This window comes from Sturnus vulgaris, chromosome 8 (assembly GCF_052056855.1).
Source record: "Sturnus vulgaris isolate bStuVul1 chromosome 8, bStuVul1.hap1, whole genome shotgun sequence".
Taxonomy (NCBI): domain Eukaryota; kingdom Metazoa; phylum Chordata; class Aves; order Passeriformes; family Sturnidae; genus Sturnus; species Sturnus vulgaris.
The window spans coordinates 7,691,982-7,708,770 of NC_142250.1; the positions used below are offsets into that span (position 1 = coordinate 7,691,982).

At 44.9% G+C, this 16,789-nt stretch overlaps 1 protein-coding gene across 1 annotated transcript; it reads right to left on the reverse strand.

Moving 5' to 3' along the window:
- Positions 1–209: 209 nt before the first annotated feature.
- LOC148222976 (TOG array regulator of axonemal microtubules protein 2-like) lies at positions 210–4,519 on the reverse strand. Its single transcript, XM_088168775.1, has 3 exons — positions 4,321–4,519; positions 1,692–2,144; positions 210–1,233 (listed from the first exon to the last, which is right to left on the reverse strand). Exons 1-2 carry the CDS (start codon positions 4,424–4,426, stop codon positions 1,909–1,911), a joined length of 342 nt encoding a protein of 113 aa, XP_088024901.1. The 5' UTR covers positions 4,427–4,519; the 3' UTR covers positions 210–1,233; positions 1,692–1,908.
- Positions 4,520–16,789: the final 12,270 nt, after the last annotated feature.

A 16,789-nucleotide genomic window follows, 5' to 3' on the forward strand; every position in this document is an offset into this window, starting at 1 on the left:
ACAAATGGCAGCCGAAATGTCACAAAGAAAACATGTCAAAAGAGGAAGAGGAGAGGCCCAGCGAGGAAAGGTACAGTGAGACGTGGCACACCAAGTGAGCTGCACTCCCATAAACACAGCACATTTCCCCCAGGCTAGCAGGTGATGGTTGTGGATTCTCTGCTTGTTTTTGAAAAAATTTCGTTTATTTATAATTAATAACACCCATAAGCATTTAATCAAAATAAAATATATACAATTAAAAATATATCATCAAAATATTGAAGATACAATCAAATGTTGAGATTGTCATTGGTTTAGGTCTTCTAAAGAGCAGAGAAGTTGTTGGTTGCTGTAAAGTTGTTTATTGTAAAGGCACATCAGTTTCAAAAGAGCAAGAGTCCCACGAGTTAAAGTCTATGCTAAAAGGTTTTGAAGTAGAGTCCTGATGAGAAGCAGAAGCTGCAGCCTGGTACAGAGTCCTGAGCAGAGGTGGAAGCTGTGGCCTGGCACGGACTCTCAAGCAGAGACAGAAGTTGCAGCTCCAATCTTCTTCCGGACAGTGATGACGGTGGTGAGGAGAGAGGGGGAGAGAGAGTCTCTCCCTAGTGCATGGATTCTTATTTACAAATTACCCAAGGAGCTAAAAACATGAATCTGAAGCATTTCTACTAAACCTATTAGAATTCTAGTTCTATAATATGCAAGGTTACATATAGAGCCTATCTGTTTTATCTGAAGAATGTGAGCAGTACTCTTACTGTATTTTTATTATGTCTAGAACAGTTTTTGAGCTCTTACTAAAGCTTTTTTTAGAAGCTTGTTTTTTACACTAGATCCTAAGGCATTTGCTCTTTAAGGCACGTAAAATACATTCTCATTTATTTACTCAAAAGTTAATCTTGCATCTCTATTTCATGTACCAGTGGCTGAGTATATTTTACATAAATGTCTAAAGGTTTTAATTCAATTCCTGCATTCTAATCTCTCTCTGAGAGAAACCCCTGTTTTACACATTCCTACAATCGAAACCTCTTTCTTCAAACCTACAGCTACCGATCATAACATATGTACATCTGTAACTCTAAAGGCTAATGTATGAACCCTCTCTTTCAATCAGTTCTCAGACAGGTGGCAGCTCCTTCCTGATCTTGGAGGAAAGAGCCCTTCTGGAGTGGAGGCAAGGACTTCGTGGATTAAAGCACATAGGAACGTCCAGACAAAATGTCCTGGTAACACTGTAGCAGGCAAGATCTGCAAAGTGGAGACACAAAGTATTAACACAGGCCACAAAGTAAAACTAAAGACTCTACAGCTCCACATTTATTGGGACATATTTCCCGGAAACTTCTACATAGCTGCACAGGGAAACATGCTCCTGCAAGCAGCCACTTGAGGCAGGACAGGGGCACACCCTGACCCACTTGCACAAAGCTCCCAGGGGAACACCCTGGCCTCTGGGATACCTTGGTACAGCAGGGAACCCAGAGCCCTGTGCTTTCCAGCAATGGCTCTGTTGTACATGCAGCCTCCTGCTCCTCTCCCTGTCCCAAAGCTCAGCAGCCCTACAGTTCCATAGGGCACTGGGAGCAGCAGAGCTCAGGGCAGGGGACAGCTGCAGGACAGAACTGTTCCCTGGCAATGTGCACAGGCTCTCCAGGCTGGCACAAGACCCTTCCGCCTGCCAGACAGCCGCCCAGCTCCCACCTTACCTCTGTGTGAGGCTGAGCCTTGCTCAGCCTTCCCCTTGTCCTCAGTCTGCAGTTGTTTCAGCCCCCTGAGCATGCCATGACTGTGAAGGGCAGTGGAGAGAGCAGGGGCAGATGCACGCCCTTCTTTAGTATTTTGTCGGTTTTGGCACAGCTAAAATGTCAAATCCGGAGGTGTCCATCTCAGCACTTGGTCAACTTTCTGGAGAACATCCATCCTTCACCAGCCCAAAATGCTGGAGAGGTTTTTCCGCACATGTGGAGGCTGGCTGGCAGCACGCTTCTGCAGCTGGGTGCCCATCACCTCGTGGAGGGCAGAGGCAAGCCTGGTGACCACAGTGCGGACATTGGCGCTTCGGACAGGCAGCGCCTTGTTCTCCAGCAAGGACCAGAGCACGGGCAGGGCGTAGCGCTGGACGACCTCAGGGCTCCTGCCATAAACGCCTTCCACAAGCACTGCCAGGACAGAGACACAAGCTCCTTAACCACCAAGCTCAAGGCAAACCAGGATCTACCTCTGGTTTTGCTTCTCAGAAACCCCTCTGGCTAAGATCAGTGCAACAGCACTCAGAGCCCCATGATCCAGAACGGCCAAAGCAGCTGATGCTCCCTAAAACAGAACCACCAACCTCTCAGGACTAATTTCTCCAAACAGAACCTTATATATTTTTGAGAATTTCTACCTGTACTAGATCACTTCATTATCTGCTTCTGCATCAACAGACTGATGCAGTGAGCAGATTAATGACTGAAATGTCAGCTTGCCTGTTATTTCCATTAGGAAGTTCTTTAAGCCCACACTGAAGATTTGGAAGTGCACTGTACAGAGGCAATTGAGAGATTTCTAATATAAAGGATGATACCATTTTTGTGACTCTTGATATCAAGTGCCAAAGTCTAATCTGGCTCTTCCCTTTGCTCAGTGACAGACAGCAAAGGATAGTATTGGACTACACTTCCAAACTCCAGCCCACCAGAGATGGGTGCTGCTTGACAGATGGATTAGAAACATCAGTGACCAGCTGGTGTCTTTGGCAGAATGCTTTTGTGGCTTCCAACAAATACCTGTTCAAACGTCAGGTTGTCTTAGATAACTACCCAGACCCCATTGTCGTGGCATTTGTGCATCTCCACATTTTAATAGCCTTTCCCCTTCCAATGTTGATGGCATATTTTCTTGCAATGTCTACTGAAACAGCAGAATAGAGAGAAAAAATAATACACAGGGGACTGAATTTTAACCAGATCACGAGGGTTTTTTCATATTCTCTCTGAATCCTGTTCCCTGCTCACTTCCTGAACTGAACTATATCAAACACACACTAAAATTTCCTACCAATAGGCTCCTTACATGGCAGATTTGGCTGAGAGATCAAACCCTGAAATGCTCGGCAGTACATTCTTATTTTATGCACAGGCCAAAAGTTGTATAGCAGCCACTTCTTATTCTGTAGTGGAAGAGACTTCATTTTTTCTAGGCTGTTAATCCCCCAGCAGTCATCAACATTTAAACAGCTCCTGAAAGCAACCAAACCCAATTCTGCTAAGTAGAAAAAGGGTTATGGTACCCATTTCAAAATGGGAGTTAATTTGATTTTAAAAGTATTTAAAGACATCAGTCAATATAGGACTTGATAAACCACTGTCTCTTCCGACTAAATCTCAGAGAGAACATCTGCTCTTTCTAAAGTAGTCCTAATTTATGTTTCATTCCTTTCTTTGAAAAGGAGATCAAAATAACTCCAAAAATAAATTCCATCCTGATGGAGATTCCCTTTGTACAGATGCCCTTTAAAGGGCCTTTGACATTCCTATTCACTGAACATTGTCCTTCTGAGATTCCAAATGAAGACACAAAGTGTATCAAACCTTGCATTTCAAGATGCTGCCTCACTTAGCAGTGGATTTAGCCTCAGTTCAAGCAAGGCGATAAATCTTCTTCTCTACTATATATTAAGATTATCATTTTCCCATTCCTTGCCTACTGCTGACATAGCAAGCTCCTCTGAGGGATCAATTATCAGCTGCAATTGTAGCATTTTGGACAGCAGTGACACAGGAAGACATGAAATGCTCAGTCCAATGCCACTTGGACAGCACAGACAGGGAGCCTCAGCACTCTGCTTCTGCCCCTCTGCCCCCAAAGGCTGCCTTGCACCAAATCCATGCCTCTAATATGTGTGTTGCGTTTTGACCTAAGCTGTGACCCCAGGCACTGCAGGGTTCAGCCTCAAAACTTTCCAAGAGCAAAACGACAATCCCATGAGGACAAAAGAAACGGATCCCCTGCAACAGCACTTGCCACCATTTTCCCTGAAGAATCACAGATGTCCCTGAGCTTCCAAGAGAGGAGCCAGTTCGGGTATTTTTAGCCCTTCCCTTTCCTGCACGTGGCTTCTGAGATGCCCCAGGGAGAGCTCAGCCCCCAGGCCGAGCGCCGCCCCCATCTCAGGTGCTGCACACCTCTGCAGCAGCCAGGGAAAACCTGCCAAACACACCTGCCATGGGGATTGGGCAGCAGGGACAAGCTCAGCACCTCCCCAGTTGGAGCAGCTACTCTACTCTCTATTCACAGGAATTCCCTGTAAATATTCCCTGGGAAGACCTCTTGACTTACAAGGGGAGGCCATACCTGTGATACGCACTGTGACCTCCAGCAGAGCTTGGCCACTCAGTTGACTCCACTGGTTGCTAAACTCTTTCATCAGTGATACTTTATCTACAAGAGAAACACACATTTCTGCTCACTCTTCTGAGGTCATAGGAGAAAAGAGAGTGGGGAGGGAAAGGGCAAGGGCAGCCTCAGCTTATAAAATCAAGTAAATTTCTGTTGATGTTTGAATCCTTTTCTTCTTTCCTTCCAGCCTATCCTTTCACATTTGTAAATGAAAAGTTTTCTGCCGGAGCTATGTTAGACATTTCACATCGCAGATCACGATAGTTCAATCACAAGTAAGCAGTGAAACGGTTTTGCATTGCAGAGTAAGCAGGAAGAAGCCCAGACTTGGGATACAGGAAGGCACTGAATCAGGTAGTCCATGAGGTCACAGAGCAGCTGAGGTGGAGAAAGTAGAAACTGCCCTTGAAGATCTGCATCTTCAACTCTCCATTTTTCAGGCCTATTTCCCTTGAGCAGCATTTTCAGAGCTGACATAAATCTCGGCAGCAAAGGAATTTAGAGCAGCCCTTGCCTGTGTAGCTATTTCCTACAGCCATCCTGCCCCATGGATATCAGCTGGAGCATTCCACAGGCACCAAGAGCTCTCAAGGAACTCAGTGTTCTCTTGTGTCAGAGAGGCAGAGACACAGTGGGCGAGAGTCCATGTCAGGGCTCATCCTTACCTAAATGAGCAATGGATGCTTCCAGCGCATTCACAGCTGTGGCACAAACCCCAGGGTCCTTTGAGTTCAGGTTCTTTAGGATTCTTTCCACCAGACGGATGATCACCGGGTTCAAGGCATCTTCCAGGACAGTGATCATTTCTGCCAGCACGTCCAGCGCCATCTGCTTCACTTTCTTTTGTGTGTCAGATATTCTCAGGACAAAAGAATCAAAAATCCGTGAAGAGAACAAAGAGCATGGAAGCTGGATTAAAACGTCAATGTCTGAAGAATGGATGTAGAAATGAGCATTCAGCAATGTTAAAGATGAATGTGATCCTTTCTGTCAGGTCAGCAAATGCTTGCACAATTCCACTCTTTTCCTGTGGGCCACTCACTGGAATGGCTGCTCAACCTCATTCTGGAGTAAAGGTTTTCATCTCTTTTAAGAGGTTTGCATGAGGACAGAATAGTTCCTATGGTGTCTCTCTTCACCTATAAATCATTAAATTAATTGCATTTATTCATTCAAAAGACTACCTTTGCTTTACAAGTGTGGAAGCAGATATTTAAAATGCCCATTTTTCTATATAGTTGCCTCAAGTACTGAGAGCAATTCATGATTTTGCAAAACTATGGCCAGACGACATCTAAGTTTTATTTTGTCTATCTCAGAACCTGTCTGCAGAAATGCAGGCCTCTGATCAACTCTTCCAGAATCCAGACAATTTGTCTAACAAACAGGTAGACTTCTGAAATTTAATGTGCTGTACAGCTCTCATTAGAGCAGGTTCAGTCCCTTGACAGCCACATCTGGATTCAATGATCTTGAAGGTCTCTTCCAATCTAGTGATTCTGTGATTATTAGGCACCATTTTCTAGAAAAAGGGGGAAAGCAGCTTCTGGGAGGAGAAGGACGAGACCTGTCCTTGGCCATTTTCCTCCTTTTCCAAAGAGAAAAATAAAAACAACTAGGATGAGCACCATCATTACCAAGTGGAATGGAGACAAGAATGGAAAGAAATAGCCAGAGTTTTGACTGTGCAAGACAAGATGGAGTTTACAAAAGTACCCTTGGTTTAAATTAGCCCAGCCTAACACTTCCCCATCCAAATCCATTTTTTGTCTAGAGAATAATTGCCATGCTTTCAGTGGCTGGATTCCCTTCACTTAACCCAACTGGGACTAGGAGACAGCAGAAGTTACACCAATGGAAAATTCTGGCATCATCTGATGAACAGCATCAATAGGCACCTGCCAGACAAATGCAGCTGGACTGAAAGAACTTGTGCTGAAGCCTGGACCTCCATTAAATTGGTCTGGGTCAAAGGGACCAGCCTGTCCCAAACAGCCAGGAGGCAGTGCCAAGACACACTGAATTAACTTTACTGCTACAGGCTTGGGAGAGGAGCTAACGGGAAGGAACAGTGAAGATACCCTACATACCTGGACAATGTGAGTGGTGATGAGCTTGGGGAGGTTTTTGCACAGCTCTAGGAGGAGTGCCACTCCTTCCAGCCGTGCCTCAAACCCCTTGGCTTCCAGGAGATTGTAGAGCTTCTGGAGCAGCTCGATTTCATCCGTAGCTGGAGGTAATGTGACCTGGGTTTTTGGATGGTGGAGGAGGCGTCCATCAGAGGTTGACTTCACCCTGGAAAATCAAACGAAATTACAATTTGTTGGTGACAATACCTGCAGATAATTGTGAGCAAAACATCTACAGGAGCTTTCCTAATGATGTGATTTCAAGCTAGAAAATCATGATGCTCTGAAAAATTACATGGACCTCATGACAATCCTTATGGGAGTCAATCTGTAAGTAACATCCTCGCCAGTGCTCACTCAGCAAAACCAAGGATGAGATGCATCTCATCTATCTTCAGATGGCTTCCCAGGCACACATTGCTTTGTGGGGAAAGAGAAACTCTACTGCCAAGTTTAAATGCCTCCTCTTATGGGAGATGTGAGTCTTCTAATAAGTAAACTCATCACTCTGGAGAAATGTCTCTACACCAATAACAATTGTAACAGAATGACAATATGGAACAGGAGCTCACATGCATCTGAGCAGATGAACAGGGGCATATCTGAAGCATCCAGAAAATCAGTAACACAGATAAAAACAGAAGACAGACATCCCAGCACAACACTCACATTAAGTTTGCATTCCTAGAGACTAGATCCACAGCTTCATAAACCCACTGGGAACAATTCTCCTGGATCAACCTGTCTCTTCCATGAGCATGGGAAGCTCCTAGCTATGCTACTGAAGCATGTGGTCCTTTGCTGCCACCGCTGAGCATGACAGAGCTAAATAAATCCCCTCTCTAATCAGGGGAGAACAGGTACAAGTAGCTCTGCCACTGTCATGAAGACACAGCAAGGACCAAATTCCTTTCTTCAATGCAGATTGCAGCACAGTGGGAAATCAACCAAACATGCTGTCCATCAAGCAAACTATATGAAGGACAGAATTGTCAAGACAAAAAGTCCCCATTGAGACCACTGTTGGCCAAAGTTGCTCAGGATTTGCCTTGCTACTTACTACTCAGACTTGGTAATGTTGGAGGGTAAGAAAAGCATGGTTCAGCCAGGGCAAACCATTTGTACGGGAATGGCTGGTTTAGGGAATGGCATCATGCTTCTAGGCTGGGAGTTCTCATCAAAACACCCATCTGAAAAAACTCCACTCAGATGTAAAAAAACCCTGGTTGAATTGACTTGTCCCAAGTCAGGCAGTGGAAATATAGCCCTCTCCTAACCACAACAACACTGCCCTCAACACTGCACTGAATTGTCTGAGCTGCAACCAATGGGTGCCTTTTGTTGCCTAATTTTTGTGGAAACCTCTCCAGAGAAGTTTGTTCAGTGCAATGCAGAAGTAGACATTTCGTGCCACAGAGCATTTGTAGGGAAAGGAAACAATCTCTGGCACAGGCCATCACTGCTAGAAAGATTTTCCTGAGGAAGAGATATGTCCAGCTTGTCATGTGCTTTGTCTCATCTAACAAAAGTGCTCAGTACCTTTGACTAGAAGGCAATGTGTCCTGAGGTTGCTTGGAGCCATCGCTCCTCTTCTTCACTGGGCTCTTGACAGAAGGGCGTTCACCATTTTGCTCTTCCATCCCCTACAAAGACATAGAGAAAGCCCCATCAATCTTTAGAATATTAAATAGGAAATTGCCTGTTTAAAACACAAGTTAGAACCAGGATCACTTCTAGCAAGGCTTAGGGAAACATTTCCTAACTGACAGAAGGAAACAGGCCAGACAATCAGTGATGCCAACACTCTGTTTGCAATAGCTCAAGGCAGGTTATGGGTGCTGCCATACTGAGCAGCAGTCTAAAACCCAAATTCATGAGTCTTGACTATAAATGGGAAGAATGCAAACTGGTTGGCAACGAATGTTCATAAAGGAAGCAGCAGAAAAATTTGGACTCTTTGGGGAGTGGTCCCATTATGTTGGATGGTGATTTGGTTCAACCTGGCTCTCCCTTTTCCCGCTCAAAGGCACAATCCCTTTTATAATGTAGATAAAAGAATAAAATTTCCCCCCAAACAAACAAATCATTTTCTACTGAATGCTGCTGAATTCACCAAGCTTCTACCAGCTCCACAAGGTTTGACAGCAAGCAATATTCCCAAAAGACAGACAGTAATTGCAGTAATTAGGATTGACTTGGACAAATTTGCATTTTTGGAAATTGTCTTGGCACTACTACTTCCGTTGTCTTTTGCAAGGACTCTGTTCTCTTCAGAAGCACTATTCTCATTTAATTGCTTTTCTGGGGTGTTTGGGGTTGAATTGTTCCCTTTTCTTTCTGTGGCATTTCTCCCATTGTTATGCTAAGTATTTGTGGCTACACCTTAATAGCTATAGTGCTCTCTCGCAGGGGGGTGGGGGGATGGGGGGAGCCCGGAAAAGGAAAAGGTGGGAGAGGGTTCTGGAGCGGGCTCTCGCTCTCACTTGGCTCGTGGAGTGAACGGAGGACGGCCCGGGCTCTGATCTGGCATCTCCCCTGCCATCCCAGCGCCGAGATCCACGCTCCCTGCTGTTGGACATCGCTCTGCTGCTTTCCCACCTCATCCTACTACCTCTGGACACTCTGCCGAACACCACGACGGACACCGTGAGGGGAGAGTCTCTCCCCCATCCCTCTCAACCCTGGGCTGCTGCCGCCATCACTCAGCCCTCTTTGACTGCGTGGGACCTGCCCTGCCCACAGCACCGGTAACTGAGCACAGAGGGAGAGGGCCTGTGGCCAAAAAAGAGACTGGAACTGAGCTATACTGTTCTGTTTTGTTGTCAATTTTTATAGCTGTTGTTATTTCTGCTATTTTGCCTTGTTAGATATCAGTAAAGAACTGTTATTCCTATCCCCATATCTCCTGCCTGACAGCCTCTGACTTGAAACTAAAATAATTAGAAGGGAGGGGGTGGCACTCTGCATCTCAGGAAAGGGGTTCTCGCCTTTTCTTAGAAAAATACATATCTTTCAAACCAAGACATGGGGGCAGAGTAGGGAGAGCGTGCTGGGGGAGTTACACCCAAATGTAAACTCATTTTCTCCTCTTCCCCTTTCCTGTTTGTGACCATTATTCAAAATATTCAAAACCCCACTTTTTTAACTAATAATATCAGTTCCTTATTGGACTGCAGATGAACAGGGTGGGGATTAACAGCTCATTCCCAGGAGCAAAATGATTCAGCACGAGAGGAATGAGATAGACAGACTAGGTATGTTTGATCTCCTATTAGCAGTGGCAACACCTGCACAAAGGAGACATTTCTCCTGCCTAGCACTTACTTTCTTCTTCATTCTTCTCAGAATATCTTCCAGGTCACAGGGCGAAACGGATCGTTCCAAAAGCATTTTACAATTTTGGTCATTCATCAACATCTTCACCATCTCCTGTCCATAATGCCTATGTGTCACGATCTGCTATTAATGCAGAACGGGGGTCGTGATGGTTCTTTTGATCTCAAAGGTGCAAACAGGCAAAATGCAGGGGACAAAATCAGTTTATTCAACAGCAGAAAATCAGTTTAATCAACAACAGCAATGCATTTCATCAAATGCCAACAATTCAGTTACGGTAAAGGGGAGAGGTATAGGATAGGGAAAGGGGAAGGAAAGGAAGGGATGGGAGAATAGCTACCAACAGACGAGACGGGCGTCCTCACGGGTCATCCGATAGACGAGTCTTCATCCATGGGGAGATCTCAGGGGTTTTCTCCAGGGGGTCTTCATCAGTGGAGAGATCTCAAAGGGTCTTTTCCAGAGGGTCGCTCTTTTATAGTCCTTCTCCAAAGCGAGTGGCTTCTGGCCAAAAGGTGGGAAGATTTATGGACCATTGTGTGGTGCTGCAGGAGACAGGTACAGACAAGCAGTCCTCAGTTGATACAACACAGTCTCTGGTTGGTGCCACAACAGCACAGTCCAGTGAACACAATACACCAGCACACAGTCACGAGCATCCACCTGGCCTGGCCAGTAAACCATTGTTCGGAGTCAGCCTGGGTGGGGTCCTCAAGGTCTCCTTGCGACAGTCGGGAGGCAAAATCGAGGGGAACTTCGGACCGACCCTTACACCACCCTGTGACTCACGATCATCGTCAAGAGTGCCCCTTTGTAGAGTTGTAGTAAAGCCTTCAGGACTCGTCCAAGTTGGTAGCATATCCCGGAAAACAGAGACAGGAGAGTAGGAAAAAGATAAGGGACAGGATAAGGAAAAGGAGAAAGGGGAAACAAAACAGATTAATTATGTTCAATTTTGTTGATTGCTAACGACTTCAAATGATTTGTTCAATTCTTTAAATTTTTCAATTTTGATTAGAAATAAATCAATTTTTTTAAAGCAAGTTTTTGATTAAACAATTCTAATTGAAATTAGAAGATAATTCTAGTTATTTTATCTTATTTGAAACCTTGTGTCAGTAACCCTAGGGATGTCAACAGTAGCCGATCTGGGTACATCTGTCACAGATGCCAATTGTGTTAATCGTTTCGTTATTCTCCAAGTCATGATGTATAGAATTGCTGATAAAACAAAACCAATTAAAACTAGAATCAAAAGAACAATGGTGGGATGACACAATTTGTTCAGGACACCTGTAGCAGTAGGTGACCACCCAAATAGAGTATCCCACCACCTGTGTTCAGCATCTGTCTTTACCCTTTCTAAAACACGATGCATTTTTTCCACATTGTGATGAACAGCTATTAGAGTTTTCTGTCCGTTTTTCTTGATCTTCTCCAAAATTTGGATCAGATCTTGGTGTAGCAACAATTGCTTCACCAGAGAGAGGTTCATTCCAATTGGAGTGGGCAATAGATGGTGGATCAGTGTGTAATTTGACTGCAAAAGGTGGTGAGAAGTAACTGGGGCTACATAGGAAAAATCACATCCTGAAATCCTAGTAAAATTACAGACACAAAAGTTTGAATGATTTTTAGTATTCAGTACCAAATTTTCTATAAAAACACTATCACAAGGAGTTCTAAAGCATGCACATCCATTGCCTATATATACCAGTACAGTTTCAGAAATCTCATTTGGATGGATTTCAAAGTTACAAACATTCTGTTCTGTGTCCAAGCAGATATCTTGAGCTCTGATTGCATTACTTTCACAGATAAACCCTTGCTGTTCCCAGACAATGCAAGTTTCCAAATTGACAGTTTGCCACCTCCCACCAATTTGACAGGCCCATTCCCTATGCTCGAAAGGATGGAGAATAGCTCCATCATGGTTCAACCCCAATGCAATAATGGGGAATATTGAATGCACTGAAGCATTACGAATTGTCAGTACAAAGGCTGTGGCAGTGTTTGTGCTGGGATCATAGGTAAAATTTACTAAGTTCCACCAGGACTGGAATTCTTTTTCAAAATCAGTGGCACTGTCCCAGACTATTTTTCGGATTTCAGTGGGAAAAGTGCCTTCCTCACCTTCTCTTATAATTAAAGCAGCAACTGACTGCATCCACAACTGGGCCTGGATACAACTGAGAGCCAAAGAGATGTTATTTTGAGTAGCACCAAGTGCATCGATCATCAATTTGTGGTCATTTACGTTTACCTTTTCCCAACTTGGTAATATGTTTCATAACAACCATTGTTGGGTCCCCAAAGCTGTTAAGGTTGTTTGCAGGGGCCGTTGTAATTTGGTTACATCTCCAGCTGTGGTAGCCAATTTATTCATTAGTACTTCCGAATCGATGCTATTCAAAATTCCCAATCCTGTTCCCACAACACCGGTTATGTCTCTTGCCATTTGTTTTTTAGCAGGATTTCGTTTCCGCAGCCAGGTTGTCCATCCCTCAAAAGAAGTCTGTAGAAAGGGTGAACAAGCTGGTTGGACTTCTGAGACATTATTTTGCATCAATAATTTGATTTGTTTGAGAGACCATGCCGGATTAAACAATATTTGTTGTTGGCCAGTTTTTCTAATTACATAAGGTCCAAATTGAAAAATTGTAGGGCTTAGCACAACCGGTGGTTGGGTAGTAGGTGTTACAACATTAACATCAAGTTCTCCCCAGTATTTTGTATCATTTTTTCCACACATGATTTTATAGGAAAATTGTACAGCAGTTAGGTTTAGCCAACAGTCTTGATTTTGGGTTCTACAATATAAAGTCTGGCCATGAGATCCTATGCCCCAACTGTATGCAGGTTCGGTGAGGGATCCAGTCGCTAATTTACAAGTTATTGCGACATCATCACCTTGTGTCACCAAGAAAGGGGGGAAAACCTTGTTTTTGTCATCCAACACTAGGGGGGTACTTACACCACGGTATATAACTACGGCGGTTAGTGTGGGGTTTTCTATAGCATTTATTCTGAATCTATAGGTCAGGCCTTTCAAGCTGGACTCATCTGTTGTGTTATTCTGCCAGGAGCATGTTACATAGGTTGGTCTGGTTAAAGTAAAGTTATGCCAACAGTCAGTAAATTCATCCACACAAAGCTTTGTAACTTCAACGTTGTTGGTGTCAGGGTCCAGGGTATAGTTACCAACCTTCCTTTGGCGACAGCACAGTATTAGGGGAGCTTGTTTTTTACATGCCCATACTGTTGTGGGGCAGAGACTCGCCGTGATGTTAGGGTGCAAACTACTAGTTATATCTGATTTTAAGTAATTCCCGGCGATTGTAATGGTGGTGGCTTTCTCATGAAGTGATTTTTCCACTTTTCTGCATCCTACCCTGATTTCTTCACCAACTATTCCTGTTAGTACCCTAGCCCAGTCTTTTTTGTCCCAACCCCAGTCACTTGAACGGTATACCTCAGAATCGTGCAGTACTACGGTCGCAAGGCTTGGGTGACGATCTCTGGGGTAGGGTCCTAGAGCACTGGTATACCTGATGGAAGCTTCAGACCATGGCCATTCGGGCGAGTTTTGGCCATGGTGTGGTGGTAGGATACAGAAAAATATCAAAAAGGTGATCATGGTTCGTCCAGTCCCCATGTCCCTCGGTGGTCTTCTGTGAAAGCAAACACAGCAGAGTCTGCCACCAAAAGGCAGGAGGTCAAAATGATGGAACAATCCAACGGGTACTTATCCGATGCTCTTTTCCCAGAGCATTGGTGGCTACCCATGCATATTTATTAAGAGGAGTTTTTAGTACTAGTGGTACTTCTCCTACAGTAGGGAGGTTTACTAAAACAGGTTGCCCAGGATAATGGACTGGATTTTTAGAATCATTAGGTCCCTGTAGTGCAGGAATGATGCTTGGGGCTTTTAGACAAAAAGCAGTTATTTTGGGACACCCGTTTACCCCCCATCTATCATTTATACCTTTTACAGCTTGCCATAATCAAAGATCCCAACCTCCCTCATGTGGCTTTAGGAGTCACTTTAGAAGACCATTGGTCCTTTCTACAATCCCGTTGGCTTGAGGATAATAGGGGGTGTGAAAAGTCCACTTTATTCCTTCCTCCCTTGCCCATTCCTGTACTACTTTAGCAGTAAAGTGAGACCCATTGTCAGATTGAATCTCCTGTGGCTTTGGAAATGTTCCAAACCATTCTCGCAATGCCTTAACAGTATTTTCTCCTGTAGCTCTATTAAAGGCTTCAGCTTGAACTAACCCTGAAATTATTTCCACTCCCACCAGCACGAAGTGTTTACCACCAGACTTCTTAAAGGGGCCGATATAGTCTACCTGCCATGCATCCCATAGGCCTTTACCTTTCCTTAAGTGCAAAGGGTCATCTTCCAAAGGATGTCTTTCTAGTCGTCTGCGGCATTGCTCACAAGCTGATATGCATGTTTTACACATTTCCCTGGTGACAGGCCAGCCACGAGCAAGGGCTTCTTTGTATAAATCTTTGGCACCTGTGTGTTGTCTTTTTATATGCAACCATTCTAACAGGTGTTCCCAATCTTCTGTAATTTGTTCCTTTTTCAGGGGACTTAGTCTTGCTAACTCATCAGCGGCATTATTCCATTCACCAGCTAAATTTCCATCTGTCTGATGAGAAGCCACCCACCCCACAGCAAAGTTCCCGTGACTAGCTATATCTAGAATTTCTTGCCATTTTTCCTTGTGCCATACTGGGATTCTGTTGACTTCCCAATCATTTTGCTGCCAGAAAGGAAGCCACTCTGTACATCCTTTAAACACAGCATAGGAGTCAGTGTAAATACAAACAAGAGAGGTATTATGTGCCTCCTGCTTGAAAACACTCCAAACGGCAATTAATTCACCAACCTGAGCACTGCCTTCTCCCTCAGTAATAATTCGTTCACCAGATGAAGTATGAAGAGCTACTGCCCTGTATTTCCACACTTTTCCCTCTCGTTTAGCAGAGGCATCAGTAAACCAGGAATTCACTGATTGTTCAGGGGAGAAAGGAGGGGCCACTTTAATTACTGAGGCAGGTTTATCGTGGCTGTTAGCCAAATTCTCAGTTTCTTGTATAGCCAGATTTTTTACAGCTCCTTATGTTACAGAGAAGATGTTACAGTAATGTTCTATCTGGGCATACCACTTCCTGACTGAGGATCTCTGGGCCACCCCGTCAGGGGGAGGGGTCCCGCTGGTGACTGCTTTAATAACTTTGAAGGGGCCTCTTAATACAATTGGTTGTTGACATGTAATTTTCTCCACTTCTATGAGAGCTATACTAACAACAAAAAGCCCCTTCTCCCAGGTAGTGTATCTTTTTTCAGCATCTTTAAAACCACGAGAATAAAAACCAACCGGCCTTGTAGGACCTTCTGGGCCCCTTTGCCATATGTGCACTGATAGTCCCGAGGTAGCAAATCCCCATTCTACCTGGAAAGGATCTGTGGGATGGATAGGGCCTAGGGCTTGATGTGCAGTTGCTTCAAAAATCAGAAGTCGTAGTGCTTCCTCCTGAGAAGGGGTCCAATCCCATTTTACTCTTTTCCTCAGCAAGTGTCTTGGTTTGAAAGACAGGTATGGTCTAAGGAAAGGCAGGAGCCCCTTTCCTGCGATGCAGAGTGCAACCCCCCTACCTTTTAATTATTTTAGGTCCAATTCAGACACCTTCAGGCAGGAGATATGGGGATAAGAATAACAGTTTTTTACTGGTATCTAACAAAGCAGAAAAACAACAACAGCTATAAAAATTGGCAACAGAAACAGTCTAGCTCCGCTCCAGTCCCTTCTGGCCGCAGGCCGTCTCCCTGTGCTGTTACCGGTGCTGTGGGGGCAGGGCAGGTCCCGCACAGTTGAAGAGGGCTGGAGTGATGGCGGCCGCGGCCCAGGGGAGAGAGGGGATGGGGAAAGTGACTCCCCCCTCACGGTGTCGGTCGTGGTGCTCAGCAGAGTGTCCGGAGGTAGTAGGGTGAGCTAGGAGAGCAGCAGAGCGATGTCCAAAGGCAGGGAGCGTGGATCTCAGTGCTGGGATGGCAGGGGAAGATGCCAGAGCAGAGCCCAGGTTGTCTTCCCACTCCACGAGCCAAGCGAAAGAGAGAGGGCCCAGCTCCAGACCCCCCCCGTCCCACCTTTCCTTTTCCGGTTCCCCCCCCCTCCCCCTCCAGCCACCCCCCTACGAGAGAACATTATCTGTCGTTTTAAGGTGTAGCCACAATTACTTAGCATAACAATGGGAGAAAATTCCACTGAAAGAAAAGGGCTTAATTCAACCTCCAACATTATCCACCCCTGAATTTCTCCCATACTAATATGCTATATCAAATTAAACTGTTACATTATATATACATACATGCAGTTAGAGACATAGGCACAGTACTATAGGTATTTCACCCTAAAACAAGGTCTCCTTGGGGTATGCATCTGGTCTCTCCATTCTTTTGCATCACCCACCAGGTGCAACCCGGTCCTTGAGCGAATACAACTCCATGGATGGGATTGTCTTTGCTGGAGGCAGGATTCACACAGTTTTTCCTAGCATACCTCTCATGTGTACCACTGGAACCTTATCTCCATTTGATATTCCCAAGGGCTCAGATTGGGCAGGGCCTGCTCGGTTAGTGGAACCTCGGGTGTTTACTAACCAGGTGGCCTTTGGTAGATTAATCTCCCAGTTCTTGAAAGTTCCCCCACCCAGTGCCTTCAAGGTGGTTTTAAGCAGGCCATTGCACCGTTCAACTTTCCCTGCAGCTGGTGCATGGTAGGGGATATGGTACACCCACTCAATGCCGTGTTCTCTAGCCCAGGTGTTTATAAGGCTGTTCTTGAAATGAGTCCCATTGTCTGACTCAATTCTCTCAGGGGTACCATGCCTCCAAAGAACTTGTTTTTCCAGGCCCAGGATGGTGTTCCGAGCAGTGGCATGAG